We start from the raw sequence: 22,390 nt of genomic DNA, 5'->3' as shown, positions 1-22,390 counted from the left end.
ATCGTGTTCTTGAAGGTTTCTCCTATAAAAAGGGTTATGAGATTTGGAAAGAAAAGGCAAATTAGCACTCGGTTACATAGGACCTTTTAAGATCATGAACAGAGTGGAAGCAGTTGCCTATCAGTTAGAGTTGCCACCAAAACTTTCTCATGTCCACCCAGTATTCCACATTTTCATGCTTAGAAAGTATGTTCCCGATCCTTCTCATATGCTGCGACCGGACACAGTAGAGTTAAATGAGAATTTGATCTTTGAGGAGCAACTAGTAGCCATAGTAGACTATCAGATGAGACAACTTTGGTCAAGAAAAATCCCTATGGTTAGTCCAGTGGAGGAGTTAATCTATGGAGGAATGCACTTGGAAGTTAGAGCGAGATATGCGCAGTAAGTACTCATAAGTTTGATATGCAACTATGTGTCATTGTTCTGCCTTGTGTAAAATTCGAGGACGAATTTTCTATAAGGGGGAAAGAATGTAACATCCCTAATTTTTAAATAATTATTTTATATATATATATTTTTTATTCTAACCCTGGTATTGTGGACTTCGCGTAGGTACTTTCATTTCGTGGAAATTCGATCGTCGCCTAGATCTGCAATTTTGGGCCGAGCAGATAAGCTGCTGGAACCATTTCAGAACCGGGTCAAGATTATAGGCTATCCCACCATTTTCAGACGTTCTGGATGCATTCCAGTTGTAGGAATCGGCATAGGTAAACCTGAACTTTACTTTTTCTTAATTATCTAATACTTAATTTCGATTAAAAATCTATAAAATATTCGTGGTAGGTTAGAAAAATATAATTCCTTTTGCGTTAGCTCTATAATATTGCTAAGGATCGCATGACAAAGTTTTAGAATTTTTAGAACTCAATTGGGTAGTTTTTGCAAAAGGGGTAATTGTAGGGACTAGATTGTAATTTTTCAAACTGTGATTGTTGACTATTTGGGTGGGCCCAAGAGGGGACATGTGATGTGCTTGAGTTGTGGATGTGTGGCTTGTAAATATATAAGTGCATTTTGAACCATTTTGGAGGTTGGGTAGGTCCTAAGTATGGGGAAAACTCTGCCAGATTTTCGGCACGACCTATGGTGTCTTTGGTCTTTTCCAAGCTTGTATCGAGTCAATATATTAAATAATTGCAATGAAATTTGTCAGGTGAGTCGGGACAGCCTTCCTCTTCCGCCCAACTGCCGCAGTGACCTTGGTTTAAGTTTGTGAGTAAAATATTAATTTTAATTGTAATTTCGATATTATTATATGTTCAAGCATGCCCAAGCATCACTTATAAATATGTATCTATGTAGTTAAACACTAGGTACGTTTTATATTGCATTCATAATTGTTGAAGTGCCATGGATGTTTTTTGTGATAATTTGGAGCAGTGTGTGTGCATGGCATGCGTGTGGTATGGTATTGAATATGGATAGGACGGGTAGACACGGCTTGAGAGACACTCGCTGGGACCCGATCCTTCGGGTAGACACGGCTTGAGAGACACTCGCTGGGACCCCACATTTGGTTTATTAAGCGAAAGTCCGGCTTAAGAGACACTCGCTGGCAGAGGTTGGATTAAGAGGGCTGTATAGGGGATCAGCTCCCATATATGTATTGCTTGACAGTGTTGGGTGTGTGAGTGCTCCAAATTGCATTTTTGCTGTTATGATATGAAAATTATGACGATGCTGCATTTCACTCCACATGGCGCATTAGTTTTAGATAGTTATAGAGATTTTGATTAAAATTGGTATTTTACTCTCTGAGTCGAACGCTCACTCCTGTTCATCTATTTTTTTAGGCTACAGGAGGATTATTTATTGTGGCTAATATGCTCTTCTTTTTCGCAGGTCCATTAATAGTATTTAATATATTTTGTACAATTGAGTTAAATTTTAGACTTCGCATGTGTTAGAAGCACTTATTTTTATTTTGGGCCTATATTATAAATGTTATGTTGGATCTGTAAAAATTATTAATTATATGCACGATGGGATTGGTTGAGGGAGCTGAACTCACATTTGAGTTATGACATTTTGATTATGTGGAGGGTAAGCGGAGCTCCCCAATTTATTATATATTGTGTTTACAAGTCGGGCGAGTAAAAAAACTCCCCATTGAATGGTCCATTTTATGGTCGAATTTTGTCCAGTTGAATTCTTGAAATTGAGCCCAAATAGGCCTTAGAGTTGGGTTAAGAAATAGTTTGGCTTACTACGGGTCTCGAAAACTTTAGGCTGGCCCAAATTTTAGTGTCGGTCCAGCTCATAGATTGAGTCATGACACATATCCTTTTTGATTTGTGAGGTGCTAATGCTTCTCTGGAGGTACGTGCCTTCTACTAACTAGAAGAAGCAGCGCTTTATTCAATGTTGTGCCTCTTTTTCTTTTTCCTCTTTTTTTTTTTAACTATTATTGCATTAAAAAGGCTTGCAGGACAACACAGATTAGAGGGCCTTGAAACAAACAAACAAATAAAATATGAGGCCCAAATTTAGTATAAAAAATTGCAATCCAATATGGAGGCCCTAATCCAAATTCTTACTTAAATGAGACCTTAATCTAAAAGAATAAAAAGCACTAAAGGATAATTGAAATTCAACCAAAATGGCTGTACCGCTCGTCTCTTCTAAAATTAACACTATTAGCGTGACCAGGAGAGTGACACAGTAGAATTCTACGACTTCTCAATTTATAATAGCTTTAGACATGCATAAACCTCTCGTATCAAGTAACAAGAAACTTGCAAAACCAAAAGAATTTCAATACACCAGCCCTCTTGTAATCAATTTGTAGCATATCTCCATCTTCTTAAAGCCATGAGATCACTAAAAGCAAAATCCAAAACAACACTGTCAATAAAGTCAAAACCGCAATGGGAAGGGCCGATCGAAGCAAAATAGGGAGCCTTCCTTGCTAACTTAAACTCTAAGAGCAGTTGAGAAAGAAGTCTAGAGAGAGAGTCGATTCTTATTCGATGTTGTGCTTGTGTTATAAATGAACCTCCAATTTGTGCATAGTGAACTGATGGGAGCAAAGCACCAGCGAATTTGCAAGTCTCTAGGAAAAGTTTTAAGAACGTTGAGTGGACTTGCGTTTTATAAAGGTAAAGTAATCTGATGATTTTAGACTTTGGGCTTTCCTACAAAAGAGCCTTAAGGCCTCTGTTCCAGTGACCAAGCCCAATTCTTAAAAGAATCATCACTTCAGGCATCGTACTCTGGTTTTTGCAGCTGCCATCATCCCATCTCAGCCCTAGGTATTTTGGAGGGTAATTATCTTAATTATTCATTTAATGGTTTTAATTAATTGACTCTGTATGATTTTTTTACCCCTCCATAGCATGTGATAATAATACTTAAATTTTTTTTTTCATTTATTGAATAAACAACTTTTTTTTGCATTTATTGAATAAACAATAACTAACAAAGCTAAAATCAAATATTATAAGAGATTTAAAATTTTTATTGTTAAAATATTTTAAATGTTCCTTTAAAATTAATTCTTTAAATATTATGATACACGATTATTGAATGGGATACAGAATTGAGTTTGATTAGGATTTTATATGAAAATAAATAATAAAAAGATGAATTTGCCAAGGATTTAATGCATAATGTCTCAAACATGAGTAACATGGATAGGGAAATATGCTGAAAATGCAATTCTTGAGTGATCACTTCATTGAAAATGAAATTTTGCCTTCCGAAATAAAAAAAAAAAAAAGTACCTTCGAATAGACAAATGAAGCATGAAGGAGGTCCAGCACTAATAGAGTTGCAAACAGCTGCTCGAGCTCAAGTAGACAAGACAAGTATCACCACTTGTTCTTCTAACTAACCAATATATATATATATATATTCATTAAAAATGGTCTTAAAAAAGTCATAAACAAAGAAAAAAATTATATAATAAAATTGATGTATTTACAAAATTTCATAATAATCGTTAATCGTAGTAAATCATACTATAATAAGTTATTATAATCAAATTGTTGTATATAAAATGGATGCACCAAATAAAAATTATTAGACAAAGGTATTACAAGGTTATAAATTACTAAAATGTATGAGAAGACTTGCTACTAAAACATGTCAACATTACAATAAACTATAGAATTATCCGTACTAATACATGTGATTATTAATAATTTTAATTTATATATATTTTTAAATTTTAATTTATAAAAATAATATAATATTATAAATTTTTTTATTAATTATTTTAAATTATATATTTACTATTTTTATCTGTCAATTTTTTTAATAAAAATTTCATAATATATATAATACAAAATTTTTTTTATTGATCGTAAATTATCTGATAATAATTATTACTTATTATAGTATTAATAGAATAACTATAAAATAATTTATAATTTATATATAATAAAAAAAATTTCGTATCATATTCTTGAAAATATATTCCTACTTTATATATATATATATAAAAGGCTAAGGCTACCACTAAACCCAATCAAAAAATCCAACACATCATGAAGAGGACCTAAAAATATAGTACTCCTACTCGAAATAATGACCCAATTTCTCAATAAATCCACGCCGCTCAATTATTGAGCATTCGAGCAAGAGCTCCTCTATTTCTCGAACAGAAAATGACGACCAATGAGAGAGGCACTTTGTCAAAAACTAACCAGGAACAACCCGTGCCTAGCAAGTCCCTTTAGAGCTGTTAATAGCAAGCAACCATGAAACCTAAAGTTGTCCAGCGCACATCGACTGCCTGCAGAGGAAGTAGTTGGAGAATAGGTAAGGCCCATTTAGGAGGACGATGACACCGACTATGATCGGTTTTTATAAACTCTCAAGAAACCTCCTTATTTCTCTTTGCATTTTTCTCCACAAGAAAGAGAGTCTTGTCAATTATGCATATTGCTGAAAATACCATCATTGGCGCACCATAGGCACCCTAATTACACATACAATTGAAAGTTTTAATTATACTTCAGGTTGTTTACTAAAGAACTTTATTGAGAGCACAAAACTTGCAAAATAAATATAAAAATATAGATGTATAAATCCAACCCAAAGATAGGAAGTAAGGCTCACTTTCGAGCTGAAGTGGAGAAGACAACCAGCTTTTAAGGATCAAAGGATGCTGAAATCAGGTTGACATAAAAGGGATTAACCCTAGGGTATTGTATTAAAGCATGTAGACTGTTATCCAGTTATTAAATACTTATGGGCTAGTTTAGTTGTTTTCCTTGTCTTTCAAAGTTTAAATTAAAATGTTGAACCGAAAAGGATATCCTGTCCAGTCAAGGCATCGAAATCCTCTTAAGTCTCGTTCACGGGCCCAAACCCACCACGACTCCACTTGCACAGACACTGGGTTCGCCAGGCCCACTCTTAGCGCAGAGCTGTTTTTTACGCAGGAGTGAAACTCGAACCCGGGACCGCACAGACCGTTACGAGGTCTGATACTAGTTGAACCGAAAAGGATATCCTGTCCAGTCAAGACACCGAAATCCTCTTAAGTCCCGTCCACGGGCCCTAAAGAGAGAAATTAATATAGCACGTGAAGATTATTTGAGATATTATATTCAAAAATAATGAATTACAATATAATTCTTAAACAACAAATAAAAATATGTTTTTTAAATTGAGAGAAAAATTAAAATGAGCTAAATGAACAGGAATGTGAAACAAGGTAAAATAAAATTGAGTATAAGAAACTTAATTTTATGTAAAAATAAGTTTTGTAATTTTAAATTAAATATTTATATTAATTTTATTTGTATACCAAATTGATTTTATATAAATTTAAATATAAATATTTAATTAGATCCACCCAATAAAATTATATACAAATCAGCATCAACTGCTGATTAAAAAGTGGCACAGACAGGGAGCAGTGGTCCGAACGTGGCTGGTGGGACCGAAGAAAATGACGGAACACGTGTGACGTCAGGCGCAGGAGAGGTGGACAGCCCATCTTGGAGAGGGCTTGGGTCCCGCTTGGATACATCAATTCTCATCTCACTCTTATCAGTACCCCCTGGAACAGAATAAATGAAAGCGACACTTGGACATTAGACACTGGGCTTTATTGACAGCCATGCATTTACTGCCACGTTGGGTTGCAACTTCTCCATTTGATAGCGGGACCCAACACATCAAAGCTTCCGTGGTGTGGGATTCGTGGCAGTTTCGACGTCGACACTTGATGGTCGAGTCTGATCTCATCCGAACACGTAGCACGGACATGATTAGGATTCGTCGTCACGGATTAATGCCATATGCCACTATCTGCTTCCTCCGGTTCCCTTCTCTTCGGTTCTTACTACCCACCCCCTTTCGTCTTGCCCGTGAACTTGCATAGATTAAAAAAATATAATTAAAATAATAAGTGTTATTTATTTATTAATATATCCTTTATTTATATTATTCTATTAAAAATTAAATAATTTAAATTAATGAATTTTCTTTTTTAATAAAATATATTTATAAGTTAATAAATTAATTATTTTTTATTTTTTAAAATTATTTTATACAATTTACCATAGTATTTACCTTAAATATTTAGGTTTTATTTGATAGAACGTAATATAATATAATATAATCAATTATGTAATACAATAAAAATTATAATTATCATTACATTTATTTGTTTAGTTATAAAATAAAAGTATAAATATAAATAGTATAATGTAATGATAATTTTTATTTTAATATTTAATTTATTATAATATTAATAATAAGTAATAATAGTTATTGTGATTAGTAGTCGAGTGATAATGGTAACTAAATAATAGTGGTGGCAGGGTGAGATAGTGATAGTAGTAGTAGCAAGGTGGTAGTAAAAGTAATAATAATTAAGTGGTAATAACGGTAGTCAAGTAATCGTAATAGCGATAGTAGTAACAGAATAATGGTGGTAGTGAGTGGTGGTGACAGAGGAAAGTAGTGGTAGCCTAGTAGTAGTGGTGACAGTATTGATAATAAATAAAAAAATCAAAATAAGTAATATAATTATATTAATTTTTGTATATAATTATTATCACTTTAAATATGATTAATTATATTATATAATTATCATTTAATTATATCAAAATTTTTTATATTATTAAATAATATAATCAATCCCTTTCCTAGGCTTGAAAGAGGATTTAGGAACTGTATACTTCTGCCGGTGATCATTTTTCTTTAATTTGTATACATAATTTTTTTCTTTGTATTTGATGGACAAATGAGACTTTTGATAATTCGTAGGTTGAAAAATCCCTTCTCCCTTTTCTTAGTCCATACAATATTTATAGACGATTTGATTTCCTTATTAGAGAAATTCGCTCTCTTATTTATACGAAAAGATCATTTCCTACCCTCATCCATTATGAAAAAATTTGAAATACTTTATCTATTTACCTTTTAAATTAAATGAATTTCAAATTAAATAAAGATGTGATTCCCGCTAAACCCTCTACTCAACATAGCTTTAAACCAATATTAAATATTGATCGATAAGTCCACAATGTTTTCTTGCAAGCAACGTGCAATGCCTGGGGTTAGGTATGCGCTAAACAATGTCAATGATCAGTTAACCATTGCAGAAAATAAATGAATAAAAATGAATTAAATTGACTTTTGAAAGTTAAATGTCAAAATGTGGTTGGTTGTTGTTGATGTCTTTATTATTTTATTTGTAGTCCAATAGGAACTAATCATCATTGCGACTAAAAGAAAACTAGCTACAGCATATAATTGCTAGTCTCTTTCACAAATATGAAATACTCAATTGTGATTTGCAAAAGGTTAGGGATGGTCAAATAAAATTAAAATTCAATCATAAAATAATAAAAATTTCAATTAAAGAACATATGATATAATTTATCAGTATTAAAAAATTTATTGATGAAATTCAAATTAATTATTATAAATTGGTTTTAAATTCATTGAAAATTAAATAAATAAAAGAGATTAATCAAATATTAATACTTATCTAGCCAATTAAACTAAAAAATTTTAAATAATAATAAATTCTTATATTAATTTTTTATTTTTCTTATGTCAAGAAAACTTTTATATATAATAATTTTATATCATTAAAATAAATTGATTAAAAAATAAAAAATAAATTCATTTTCGCGTGATGTCTAGTTAGTATCAAAAAATAAAAGGGGATTCAGATCAACTATAAATAGTTCCCATTCTTCCATCTTTCTCTGCAATTCCTCTAGTTTCTTTTCTACCAAACAAAACCCTGCTTGTCATGTATGGCTTCTACTTCATCTTTAGCCTTCTCCTCTAAAACTACCTACGATGTTTTCCTTAGTTTTAGAGGTATTGATACTCGTCCAACTTTTACTAGTCATCTTTATTCTGCTTTATGTCGGAAAAGTATCCCAACATTCATAGACGATGATCTTGAGAGAGGAGAACGGATCTCGCCAGCGCTTTTGAAGGCGATTGAAGAATCCATGATTTCAGTAGTAATTTTCTCAGAAAATTATGCATCCTCTCGGTGGTGCCTAGATGAACTGGTGAAGATCATTGACTGCCAGAAAGAAATGGGGCGAAAGATTTTACCCATTTTCTATCATGTAGATCCTTCTGATGTTAGAAAACAGACTGGGAAATTTGGAGAAGCATTTGGAAAAGTTAAAGAAAAATTTAAGCAAAGCTTAGACATTGTGGAGAAGTGGAGCACTGCTTTGACGGAAGTAGCCAATCTGTCTGGATGGGATTCCAGCATCTACAGGTTATTATTTTCAGAATTAGACCCAACTAACCAGGCAACTGGTTTGATCTAATTCGGTTTATTTCTTTTATTTATTTTTAATTACCACAAGAAAAATAAAAATTTTCGAATTTTAAATTATTTTTAACCTTTCTTTTTACTTAGTCAAATTGCTTTAACCTTTCAAATCGAAATAGTTAGTAAATCGATTCAATGACCAATATGATTTTATACTCCTCATAACAAGTATGCCTTTGCTAAAATAAGTATAAATCTTGATTTATATTTCAATTGATATATAAAATTTCTTTTTTATTTATAATAAAGATATTCTCGAATCAAATTTTGAGCACTGAAATTAAATCAGGATTCAAATGCCTTTAAAGTTTTAAGTTAGTTTGTATATCTGACTCATTATTACGTAGCTTTATTTATCATGTTTTGCTAGGCATGAATCGGAATTAATTGACAAAGTTGTCAAACATATCATGAAGAAACTATATCCCGTCTCCTTTAGTGCTTGTGATGATTTAGTTGGGATTGATGCTCACCTCAACGAAATTCTATCATTCCTATGTATTGAGATGGCAGATGTTCGTTTTATTGGAATTTGGGGAATAGGCGGCATAGGAAAGACAACCATTGCTGAAGCGCTTTTCGGTCAAATCTCTGATGAATTTGATGCTTGTTACTTTCTAAACAACGTTAGGGAAAGTACAGAAAAGCATGGATTACTGCATTTACGACAAAATCTTTTTTCCAAACTTGTAGGGGATGAACATTTGAGTATACAAACGCCCCGTGTACTTCCCACTATTGTTTTGGATATATTGAGAAGAAAGAAGGTTTTCATTGTTCTTGATGATGTCAACGATTCAAAGCAATTAAAGGCTTTGGCTGGAGATCATGGTTGGTTTGGTTCAGGAAGTAGAGTCATAATAACAAGCAGAGACAAACAAGTTCTTAGCAGTGTTGACAAAATCTATGAGGTTAAGGGATTGGATTGTAGTGATGCTTTTCAGTTGTTAAGTATGAAAGCCTTCAAACAAAAGGATCCTCCGATGGAATATATAGAGTTGTCCAAAAGCGTACAAGCTTATTGTAAAGGTGTTCCATTAGCTCTCGAAGTTTTGGGTTCCCATTTGTGCAATAAGACTCCTGAAGAATGGGAAATTGAATTGAATAAACTGAAGAGATATCCTGACAGCGATATTATGGAAGTCTTAGAAGTAAGTTATAATGATTTAGATGAAATGGAGAAGAAAATATTTTTATATATTGCTTGTTTCTTCAATGGATATGGCAAAAGCTATGTAGAAGATATACTAAATGGTTGTGATTTTCCTACACGTTGGGGAATAATTCGTCTAGTGGATAAGTGTCTTGTAACTGTTGTGAATAACCTGTTAAAGATGCACGATCTGATAGTGGAAATGGGTCAAGATATTGCTCGGCGGAAGGGTATCATATTATGCAATTCTAATGACGTCTGTGATATGTTGACCTCAACTAATAATAAGGTATATATATGTAAAACATTATGATATCATTTAAAAGAAATGACAAAAGTATTTCTTTGCAAAGTATTGATAGATAACTTCCTCTTTCTCTGTGATATTGATTGTTAGGCAAATGAAGCAGTTGAAGGCCTACTTTTGAACCTGTCTGAAATTAGAAGGGTACATTTGAATGATTCAGTCTTCTCACGAATGCCCAACTTGAGATTGCTAAAATTTTACAGGGATTGCTCAAATTTTACTGAATCAAGATTTCAATCAAATTATCTAAAATGTCTTCCTAACAAGTTGAGTTTACTTCATTGGGAAAAATACCCTTTCAAGTCTTTGCCATTAAATTTTTCCATGGAAAACCTTGTCCACCTCATCATGCCATGTAGCGAAGTTGAAGAGCTCTGGAATGGATCTACGGTAAGCTTTACATATATATCTGTCTTTGTTTTCATTTTTTCCCTTTACAATTTCATCAATTAAAAATTTTATTGCTAAGCCCCTAGATTTAAACAAAAAAAAAAAAAAAAACAATTTTAGAGTTCACCAATCGAAAAATTTCAAGATATTTTAAGTAATTTTTTTCTCATCATTTTGTAAATAACTTACTGAATTTATTGAATAGAAAATCTTAGGGTTAACTATATTATAGTCATAATTGTATATTATTGAGTAAAATTTTTGTTGACAAATCCTACATACTCATGCCATATGTGGTTAATATAATTTCTTTTTTTTTTTTTCCCTTTAGTAAAGGGCTAATCATATCATATGATTTAGAAGGGCTAATGATTTAATTTAATTATTAGAAAGTTTCTCTACTACAATTCTAATCTAATCCAAAACTTAGTATGTATAAGAATGTCCACGGTGTTGGATTTAGGCTTTAAAGGAAAAATATGTTTATATAAAATAATTAATTTAATTGAAAAATATAAAGGAACATATTTATCTTTGCACATAATAATAATAATAATAATAATTATTATTATTATTATCATTATTTAAAAAAAATTAGATCTAACTGAACTTTTAAACATAACACTTTTTTTTTTAATTTAGAAAAAATTCATTTACAAATATGAAAATGTTTTCTAACATTAAATTAATGTATTGTTGCCACCTATATAGTCTAAAAAATGTAATAAAAATAAATAATTTCATTACATTTTTGTAAATTGATTATTTATTTCTTATAATTAATGTAAATATTTGTAGCTAAAAAAATATATCATTAAAATATAATTATGCTTTTTATTTACTTAATTAAAATTTCAATTTTAACTAAAGATAAATTTTACTTTGAAAGTGCATATTAAAATTATGAAAAATATGAAAAATGGATAGGAATAAATGATATAGGATTTTTATGTTATTATGAATGATAAAAAAATTATGAGCTGCCCCTCCTTGCATGCCACTGACTGTCTATATATGGGCTTTTTGAGAATTTATAGTTAAAAATTATTTCGTGTATTTGTGTTATGCAGTGTTTGTCAAAGTTAAAATCTCTTGATCTTAGTCGCTCAAAGCATCTGAAAATAGTACCTGATTTTTCTATGATGACAAGCCTGGAAGAGATAAAGTTTGGTGGTTGTGAGAGTTTGATTGAGATTCCATCATCCATTCAGTGCCTGAAAAGACTCGATTCTCTTTATCTAACTGCTTGCAAAAAGTTGAGAAGTCTTCCACAAATGCCGAGAGGCATAGAATATTTAGGTCTCGATTATTCTGGAGTGGAAGAGTGGTCTCCGTCATCTATCCAATTTCTTGACAATCTTTTGCTCTTAGATATTTCCCATTGCGAAAACCTTAGAAGTCTTCCAAGAATTATATATTGCAATACTTTTATAAGACTTAATATCAGTTTCTGCCCAAATCTCATCATGTCTCCGCAGATTATGGAAAGTTCAGAAGTATTGCTCTCATCAAATTATGTTAAGTTAGATTTGAGTGAATGTAAAACGCTCAACAGTCTCCCAAATAGCACTTGCAAATTGAAACGCCTTGAGATTCTGAATCTCAATGGCTGTTCATATCTTGAGAAATTGCCTCCTTTATATGGTTTATGCTCTTTAAAGGAGTTACTTCTGGATGGCACTGCACTTGTAGAAATTCCCCCTGACACTGCCTCTTTGTCATCATTAAGACGACTGAGTTTAAAGAACTGCAACAGACTCCAAAAGTCAGTATCAACTTCATATATTGCACCAATAAAATATCGTGAAGAACGCAGGGAATGTGGTTATGAATTGAATTTTTGTAATTGCCTAAATTTGGACCAAAATGCACGTGGCACCATTATGGCAGATGCTCTCCGGAGAATTAAAGAATTAGCCATTGCTAGATGTGATGGAGCATTTTATCCTTATTTTCATGTTGGTTTACCCGGAGGCAAAATTCCTGAGTGGTTGAGCTGTGAAGGCCCGGGAAATTCAATAGCAACTTTGTTCCCTCCTGGTTGCTTCAATAATATGTTCTTGGGCTTTGTTTTTTGTGCTATTATAGAATTCAAGGATCCTGATTTTTGGGTGCATGGTTTACGCTTAATATGTCAAAGCAGTTTCGAAAACAATAATGACTACAGAGAGGCCAGTTTTACAACTAAATATTTCTATTTGGAAAATACCATAGAATCAGATCATGTGTTCTTTTGGTACGACGGCCGTGACATTTCCTATTTAGATTGGCTCAAACAAAATTGTGACATGGAGAACGAGGCATCATTCTACCTCTGCCGCGACGATATGGGCACCGACTATATGACAAAGTGGGAAGTGAAAAGGTTTGGATTCCACTTGTTATGTGACAAAGTTGAGCTAAACAAATGCAATCCTTACATATGCAGAGAAGCCAATTTTCTGGAGCAATTAGAAGAAACAACAAATGCCAACAATAAGAAAAGCAGGGAAGACTTCTACTCCAGTAATATCAACGGCAACCAGGAGGTGGAAACACACCCTAAAAGATTAAGGTAAAATGCTCAGGATGGGATTAACTATGACGCTACTATGGTTCCTTCAAGTTCTTCATGTGAATTTGCTCCCAAATTCTACAAATTTCTTTGAAATCCGTCCCTACTAATTGTGGAGAACTAAGGCTTGCGGCTCTCTTTTCCTGTAAGTCACCTCCATTTTTATATTTTTATATCCTTTTGATATTTTGATATATGACAATGTTTTGGCATTCAAACTCTTACATATCTAATCTAATTAAAATGCTATTAATGATGATTTGAAATTTGAATGAGATTCTTCAGTTTAAATCGAAAAATTAAACCAAATTGATTTTATTCTGATATTGGCTCTTTTGCCCCTATCACCACCAGCAAGCTGCGTCGACGTCTTCCAAATCTGGGCATCAACTATCTGATCTGTCGAGTCTCATTTGTTTTGGGCATCAACTTTCTGATCTGGCGAGTCTCACGAGCCCATCTCTCGCGACTTCAGCGGCGTCTTCCAGACTCACTCTACGCCAACCTCGGCCTTCTCCATCTTGCCAGTACGTTTCCAGAGTCGTTTCCGATACCAACCCTTCTCTATTTCTTGTGATTTTGTTGTTTTTGGATGATATTGGTAATTTATTTTGATCTGTAGTGTTGGATTTGCTTTGAAATCTAAAGATTTATGTTTGATTTGTTTCGAATCTTGTGATCTGTAATATTGGATTTGTTTTGTTTTGGTTATTGAGATTTGAAGAACCAATGGATTGAAATGAATCAAACCAATTATTTCAGTTTAATTCAATTCATTTAGTTTTTTACTTTGGTTCAATTTTATTTTTCAAAAGAAAATACTTTGGAATTTTGGTTTGTCCGGTTCCTTTTTCTTTCAGAGAGTAATTTCAATTCAATTAATTTTCTTGGTCTGCAAAGTAGTTTTGTAAAATGTGAATTTCTTTCTTATTCTGTCTTTAATTATATTATTTAGATTTCCAAAATTATGATTACATGTCCCTTTGGTGAAATCACAATCACATAGTGATTTTATGAGTAGAAGTATTTTGCATGTCACATAAAGTGGTAAAGATACATATATTAATTCTTCCTCAGAGACAATGGGAACTGTGTTTCTCAGTTTATTCCACACTTTGCAATGAAAACTCATTTGCTATATGAAGCAGTAATAGATTTTATTTGGAATTCTATATGAAGCAGTATCTTCATACTCCAGTAAAAGAAATCCCAAGATACTAATTAACAATTTCTTCCGCTTGTGATTTATTTTTCCTTCTCGTTTTTCTTTTCTCAAGAACTGCTTCTCTTATACAACATTTTTTTGACTCTCGGCTTCCATTTCTCTTCTCCACTTAACGATTCAGAAGCTCTATGGTTTTTGTAGCCTCCAATTTCTCCCTCTCTAGCACAAACTTAATTAGCGACTACAAGTCTTCCATTTCAGGTGAGTTGCTTTTATGATCTAAAGTTGCATAATCTATTACTAATTTGTAAAATTTGCTTTTCAAAAGAAGTTTGAATCGCTAGTTGTAGAAACTTAGGCATTTGAATCTTGCTTCTATTATTTAAAATCTGCATAATATGTTATGCTGAACATTTGCTATGTTGTATATGATTGAACCCATATGTCAACGTTATCTTCTTTTGTTGGTGCACCCTCTCCTTTTTGTTTGACCTTTCTTTTTTTTTGTTCCTTCACCTCTTTGAGAGAAAATTGCATGATCTCTTTCTAGGCAATTTGTATGCAATTATAAATTTTTTAAAATTTGTAGCTGGCACCAATAACACCTCAATTATTGTCCAAATGTCCATAGTCATAATATTACGCATTTGGAAGAAAGGAGTTTTATACGTATAGTTGATTCCTTGACTCTGTTCATCCTTGCTCTTCCTATGCGTATGTAGTATTTAAATTTGTATACGTGCCTGTGCTGTGATGTTTCTTTCTATGTTTGTCCATGTTATTGTTTATCATGTAGATCTCTTGTTACCATTAGAGAATGTTTAGTGTATGTTTATCATGCTTCACCCTCTTCTGTGGAAAATTTTTGGCGGCTGAAAATGAAGAGGAAAAATAAACTCACAAACCCATTTTGACACTTGTTAAGGTTGTTACCTCCTCTAGTAAGTTTCAACATGGTGCTTCGTGATTTTTCTCTTTGTGGTTATGCTAGTTGAGTTCATAGTACCACGAAAATTTTCTAACACTCTTTCTGTGATTAAGTTGGTAAGTGGGGAAAGAATGAATTGCAAAGCAGAAGCAGCTCCTGGCTTTGTGTCACTTTAGAAACAAGAATCTAGTCCTTTGCTTTGTACGCTAGTTAAAGAAAAAACAAGTAAAAAATCTTGGTTTTGTATTTGATGATTTTTTTTTTCTTTGATGAAGATTCCAATCCTTTTGCTAGCTATTAAATTATAAACCTTCCTTTAGGCAGCCGTTAAATGATTTTATGTAGCTCTTTCTTTCATCAAAACCAACTTTGAAGGGAGTGTGTGCCTTCTTTTAAGATCTTTGCTTTATTTAGGGTAAGGATCCACAAAAAAAGTAAGAAAAAAAAAATTCATATTGCATTTTCTTTTTACTTCCATTTGATTTTTACTGGACTCTTTGAGGACCAATCTCTTATTACTATATTTTAGTGCTCTTGGCCAAATCCATTTGAATCATACCCTCTAGCCATGATTTTTAATTTGATGCATTAATTCAGTGGGATTATGAATTACTCTGTTTATAAAGCTAAAATCATCAACTTCTTAATTAGTAAACCAATTTATTTGATTGCTAAATTTGTGTTCTATTTGTCCTAATTGTGAAGTGATTTATTCCAGAATTTGTTGAATAATTGACATATGGGATGGAGAAAACCGGTTTTAACATAAGGATGGATGACAAATTTTAATAAATGATTCAATCGTGTAATTCCCGCTGTCAGTTGCAAAACCATGCAATCATTTGCCAAATCTCAGGTTCTGCTTTTTCTGATCACTAATGCTCACCATCATTGTTGTCCCTTTTTCCCCTATGCTTCCCATCAGCGGTGTTGTTTGTTTGTTTGTTTTTTCTTTCCTTTTGGCTTGATTGAGGTCCTTAAAACAATTTCAGTATCGCTGCTCCTTATAGTCCTAAAAATAATTTATAGACATTAAAACTTATTAACAAATAATCTTCACATGGATACGGATGGTATGGAGTTCATGGAATGGTATAGGAGAATAAAGATTTTTTTTTTAAATGGATTTGGATGGTATGGAGTTCATGACAAAAAATGTCCAGATTAATTCAATTATATTATTGTTTATGATAAATAATTTTTTTTTTCTAATCATCCCATAATACTAGTGTACCTTAATTAAGATATTTTTAGTCTGAGAATTCCGATCATCCATATGCAGTATCATATTTAACAAGAAAAAAAAAGATATTTTAATCAATATAGAGACAATTATTCCATTTCAAATCCAATTTAGCTCTAAAAAGAAATTTAATTAAGATGTATAAATTGTTAAATTTTTGGGGCAAGCACAATATAGTAACCTGTTTTTCATGCTTTTTCAATTCAAGGATTGAAGAAAATTTCATGAAAAATTGATTATTGAACTATCGCGTTGTTAACAAATCGAGGGAAAAGGGCTAACGCCATTAAGTGCACTTATGGGTATGGATACAATTGTTTGAATGAATTTTGAACAAAAATTATTGTGAAATATTAATTTGCATATTCATATCTGGAGATTTATGTATGTATAGGAGCTTTGATATCTAGTGTATCCCACACACCTGTAACTAAATTAGTTTCTTCACCTCTTAGCAAAGTGACATAAAGAAATAATTTCACCTTTAATAAAATTTTGATCTTCTAATTTATTGACATTATTAGCATCTGTAATTTATGAAAATGCTCTGCAATTTATGATAAACAGTAGCTTCCACCATTCTAAAATCCTTTTTATTCACATTCATATTCAATTTCTTGCATGGATCATGAAATATGTGTATGTATATTCAACTTTTTTAAGCTAAAGTTTCATCTCTAACATGATTTCCGTTCTTGATGGAGTGTACTTAGTTTATGTTTTCAGAAGAAGAATTGTACTGCTGATTCTTTAGCACGTTGAAACTTGTGGCATTGAAATCAAGGCTCTTATGTGAAATTGCATTCTGCAGCTCATTGTGTTCAATTCTGGCCTGATCCTCCAAATAAGATATTGAGTTTCCTCACAGCAGATGCAGTGGTGGTGACTCTGTGTTAACTCAGGTTTCGAGCCTATTCGTGTGACTATAATTGAGTTTCCTCACAGAAGATGCACTCTAATTTGGTCTCTTTGGAAAAACAGGAACGAAGCGCTTTGGAATTCTAATCAGATTACAAGCTCTGCTTCCTCCTTCCTGAATCAGTGATTAGCTGCCCAAGTTAGTGACCATCCATCCCATTTTGACTACTCTTCGACAGTTTCTGTGGCTGATTTGTTGAAATGGCACAAGCCTGCTTCGGGATTCTTGAAATGCAATACAGATGCTTCCTCCCGTCCGCATCATAACAAAATTGAGCAGGTTAGGTTCTTTGTGATTGGATAGGACAGCTGCTTAAGGCTTGCTAAATTGAGCTTCTTGGTCCACCTGATCCGAAAATCACTGAAGCTCTCTCTCTCCAAGAAGCTCTTAGCTTGATTGATGGAAGGGGCATGCATATCACCTAATTTATTAACTTATTCAACCTTGATTGAATGCTGATGTTGTTCCTTATCCTGCACTTATAGATGCCCAGTGCAAGAATTTATAAGTGAAATCTGCTGTGACTTTATTTGATGAGATGACTAAGCAGGGAATCAAGCCTCATGTTGTCACTTATAAGGCAACTCAAGAAAATTACAGTGGCAAGCAGGAAATTTTGTCCATCTTAAATGCTTGCAGGTGCGTAAAATGCAGCAATTGTTGTCGTTTTCTATAATAAGATTACTACCATGTTGTGAATGTTTAAGAATGAGAACATGCTATATTTACACTGTAATTTTGGTGCGTTAGCATCTGAGGAAAATTTATATCTGTTGCAAATTTTTATCATATATGAAAAGTAAAACCTGCAAACTGATAATATTAGTTCCAATATGGAAGCAAGTATAAGTACTCCTGTAATTTTAATCTTATTTTAAGTTCAGAATTAGCAGGGTTAATATTGATGTATTGTTTTTCGCTCATTGAGAGAAGTATTGCTTTACTTTTTATTTTTAGTTTCATTATTGTTCCTTAATGGTGCATGTGACTCATGGTCAATGCCAAATCAAGAAATATATGCATAGTGAATAAGGAGGGTCACTGTTCATGTTTCTAAGATTTTATGACCCTCTTGTGGCGTTTGCTTTGCTCTTTGTTCACTTATACCTTGACAGTAAACCATCAGCATCAGAAACAAATCAAGTAGTTTACTATACTAGGATTTCTTGTCAACAATGACTAGCAGAATTGCAAATACCCTTCTAGTGGATCTCTTGTAAAGTTTCTTGTAGCACATTTTTATGGGCAAAAGCAGGTCAAGAATTGAGATTATCAGATTTTTGAAGCGCTAATATATTTCTTGCCTGTCACTTTTCTGCCTGCTTTGTATCATATAGCTTGTTTTAGATACGTCAAGGATATTTAACATCGAATATGGATATGTTTTGATTTGTGTCTCTCTGGATGCTGTCGCTGAGATTCCTTTGGAGATGCTTCGATTTTGTTGGAGGAGCTTTGATTGTTTGATTATCAGGTGTATGGCGTGGCATACATACTTGTAATGGCTTTCGCGATGTAATTTTAGAGTCTGGTTCTTTGCTGATGGTACAAGCTCTCCACTCCAATCAGCATGATCTCTCTTATTTTGATTCTATTGTCACTGATTATGAATTTTTTTCTTAATTAATTCTGCTCTATTTCTTTTATCGGTAAATCAGTGAACACTGTTGTCCATGAACACATACAATTTAGGGTACAATTTAGTTTTTAGTCAAATCTCCGGGAGTGGGGGCTTACATTGTTGTCCACTGCTTAGCACATAATTTAGTTTTTAGTTTAATCTCCAAAAGTGAGGTCTTGTCACTCATGATTTCTTATATGATGATTTATCTTAATGCAATTTTCTTTTGTTTTTAAAACATATATATATATATATATATATATATAATTGCCACAAAAGTGATGCAATGAACATCTCAAGTTTTGAATTTACTTGACCTGCCCAGTTAAAGTATTTCTATTTTTTTTTATTTTTAGTTTCATTCGTCTATCTTGAAAGGGAAAACTTGACAATTTCTAATTATCTATTTGTGTCAGTATTCTACATTTACATATAATTCTCATTGATATGTATAGTTAATTGCATTGATAACGCAATCTCATGTAAAGATTCTATTGCCTATTTGGATTCATTTTACAATTTTAATAAATCTTTTTGTAAAACTTCAAGAAGGAATTAAGAAATTGGAGTATGAATATGGGGCTTTTTATAAAACTCCAAGAAGGAACCAAGAAATTGCTTTTTCGTGATAAAGTCAGAAACAGAATGCTTTTTATTTACTTTTATTTGACTTGGATTGGACTGTTTTGAGATCAATCTCTGATTATTATATTTTAATGCTCCTGGCCAAATCCATTTAAATCATACCCTCTTGTCATGATTTTTCATTTGGTGCATCAATTCAGTGGAATTATGAATTACTCTGTTTATAAAACTAAAATATCAATTTCTTGATTAGTAACCCAGTTTATTTAATTGTTAAATATGTGTTCCATTTGTCCTAATTGTGAAGTGATTTATTCCAGGATTTGTTAAATAATTGACATATGGGATGGAGAAAGCTGCTTTTAAAATAAGGATGGAGGACAAATTTTAATAAATGATTTAGTTGTGTAATTCCTGCTGTCATCCGCAAAATCATGCAATGATCTCTTGCTGATCACTAATGCTCACCACCGTTGTTGTCCTTATTTTTGACTTTGTCGATGAAATGCTAATTTGATAATGTATTGGTAGTGGTGATGAAAATATTCATAATTTTAAATAAAATAATGTTTTAATAAAATAATATTATGTATTAAATTTTTATTATTAATTTAATTACATTCCATGTATATAAGTAAAAAAAAAAAAAGAGATTTATTATATTACATTTTTATCCTTTTAAATAATGTAATGTTTAATTTAATATATTGTATTACATTATAACTTTAATTTCATTACATAAATGATTACATTCCATTACATTATGCTATAGTAAATGTAACTTAAAGTCCAAGTCTACCCATTTATCCAAAGTCCAAGATTCATGACTCAAAAGAATAAGTAGCAACCAAGTAAATGCAGTTTGCTTTGAATAAGTAAAAGAATAGTTAATTAACATGGTTGAGCAAGTTAGAGCAATTAATAGCGATGGCTAATCTTAGGAGTAGTCAAAGCAACGAAGTATTGGGTGTCGTAAGCGTGTTCATCGAGCAACATCAATTGGATTAAGAGCAACACAGACAACATAAAAGCCCCCTTTCCAATCCAATTAACAATTAAAACAAACAAATATTTTCTTTTCAATTAACAAACATTCTATAGTTTATAGATCAACTCTCAATTTACTTTTTATTATCAATCGCAATTTGCGTTTTCAAACAATTTAGATTTTAATTTAATTTCAATCAAAATTTCATTAACTTTCACTGCACATTTACTTTTCAAGCAAACCTTTACATTTTTAAATGTACAAATTAACTTTTTCTTATAAACAAGCAATCAATTCATTTTTTTCAAGTATTGCCTTTACATTTTTGAAGTAATCTTTCATTTTTAACGGCATAGTGATTTATTTTCTAAATACACTCAATTTTTATATACATAATTTTTATTTCTCATTATAATGGGTTCAATTGGAAGTTAAAAAGGGGCACAATTTAGGGTACAATTTAGTTTTTAGTCAAATCTTCGGGAGTGGGGGCTTAAACTGTTGTACACTGCTTAGCACATAATTTAGTTTTTAGTTTAATCTCCAGAAGTGAGGTCCTGTCACTCATGATTTCTTATGATGATTTATCTTAATGCAATTTCCTTTTGTTTTTAAAACATATATATATAATTGCGACAAAAGTGATGCAATGAACATCCCAAGTTTGTGAATTCACCTGACCTGCCCAGTTAAAGTATTTCTATTTTTTTATTTTTAGTTTCATTTGTCTATCTTGGAAGGGAAAACTTGACAATTTCTAATTATCTATTTGTGTCAGTATTCCACATTTACATATAATTCTCATTGATATGTATTAGTTAATTGCATTGATAACGCAATCTCATGTAAAGATTCTAACGCCTATTTGGATTCATTTTACAATTCTACCCCTTATCATGGCACCGATGTTGTCACTATTGGTAATGGTACTTCTCTTCCCATAATTCATCAAGGGTCTTCTTATATGTCTTCCAATAATTTTCATTTTCTTCTTAGTGATATTCTTTGCTCACCCTCTATTCAAAATAATCTTTTGTTTATTCATGCCTTTACAGCAACTAACAATGTCTGTATTGAAGTTTTCCCTAATGGCTTTCTTATTAAGGATATTCCCACGAGGCAAGTTCTTCATCAAGGCCAGAGTAAGGATGGCTTATACACCATGTCATTGCATTCCACTGGTTCTACCCCTCTTATTGCTAATATTAGTACAATAAGTACTTGGCATGCTCATTTAGGACATGCTAATTCTAGGCATTTTCTTCATTCAAATAAGTTATCATTCAATAAAGTTTATTCTTTTTCAAATCCATGTAATGCTTGTCAAATTAGCAAAACTCATAAATTACCTTTCAGTGATTCTGGCTCTCAAGTGAGCAAACCTTCGGAATTGATTTGCTTTCATGTTCGGGGCCCTTCTTTGGTACCCTCAATTGAAGGTCATCGTTACTATGTGATTTTCTTTGATCACTATAGCAAATATGTATGGATTTATTTTCTTAAGCAGAAATCTAAGGTGTTTAATATTTTCATCAAATTTAGGCATATAGTTGAGAAATATTTTGACTTGCCTATAAAATGTTTTCAAGCAGACTAGGGAGGTGAATATCAAGCTCTTTCTAAATATCTTTCAGAAAATGGAATAACCCAATGAATTTCCCGTCCCTATACCCTATAACAGAATGGATGTGTAGAACATAGGCACAGACATATAGTAGAAACTGGCCATGATTTACTTCATCACTCATATATGCCTATGAAATA

General features: G+C 32.1%; 1 protein-coding gene across 22 annotated transcripts; it reads left to right on the top strand.

Annotated features, from left to right (window-relative positions):
- The first annotated feature begins 8,157 nt into the window (after positions 1-8,157).
- LOC110662905 (disease resistance protein RPV1-like) lies at positions 8,158-22,078 on the top strand. 22 transcript variants are annotated; one of them, XM_058131225.1, is made up of 9 exons: positions 8,158-8,716; positions 9,144-10,215; positions 10,324-10,623; positions 11,694-13,322; positions 13,532-13,704; positions 14,524-14,603; positions 17,227-18,071; positions 18,907-18,977; positions 21,732-22,078. In XM_058131225.1, exons 1-4 carry the CDS (start codon positions 8,232-8,234, stop codon positions 13,179-13,181), a joined length of 3,345 nt encoding a protein of 1,114 aa, XP_057987208.1. In that variant the 5' UTR covers positions 8,158-8,231; the 3' UTR covers positions 13,182-13,322; positions 13,532-13,704; positions 14,524-14,603; positions 17,227-18,071; positions 18,907-18,977; positions 21,732-22,078. The 22 variants fall into 22 exon arrangements, with proteins under 22 accessions (XP_057987208.1, XP_057987206.1, XP_057987205.1 ...); XM_058131223.1 differs by lacking the exon at positions 18,907-18,977; XM_058131222.1 differs by lacking the exon at positions 21,732-22,078 and having other exon boundaries at positions 18,907-19,086.
- Positions 22,079-22,390: the final 312 nt, after the last annotated feature.

Source organism: Hevea brasiliensis, chromosome 12 (assembly GCF_030052815.1).
Source record: "Hevea brasiliensis isolate MT/VB/25A 57/8 chromosome 12, ASM3005281v1, whole genome shotgun sequence".
Taxonomy (NCBI): Eukaryota; Viridiplantae; Streptophyta; class Magnoliopsida; order Malpighiales; family Euphorbiaceae; genus Hevea; species Hevea brasiliensis.
This window is presented reverse-complemented; position numbering and strand designations above follow the sequence as displayed.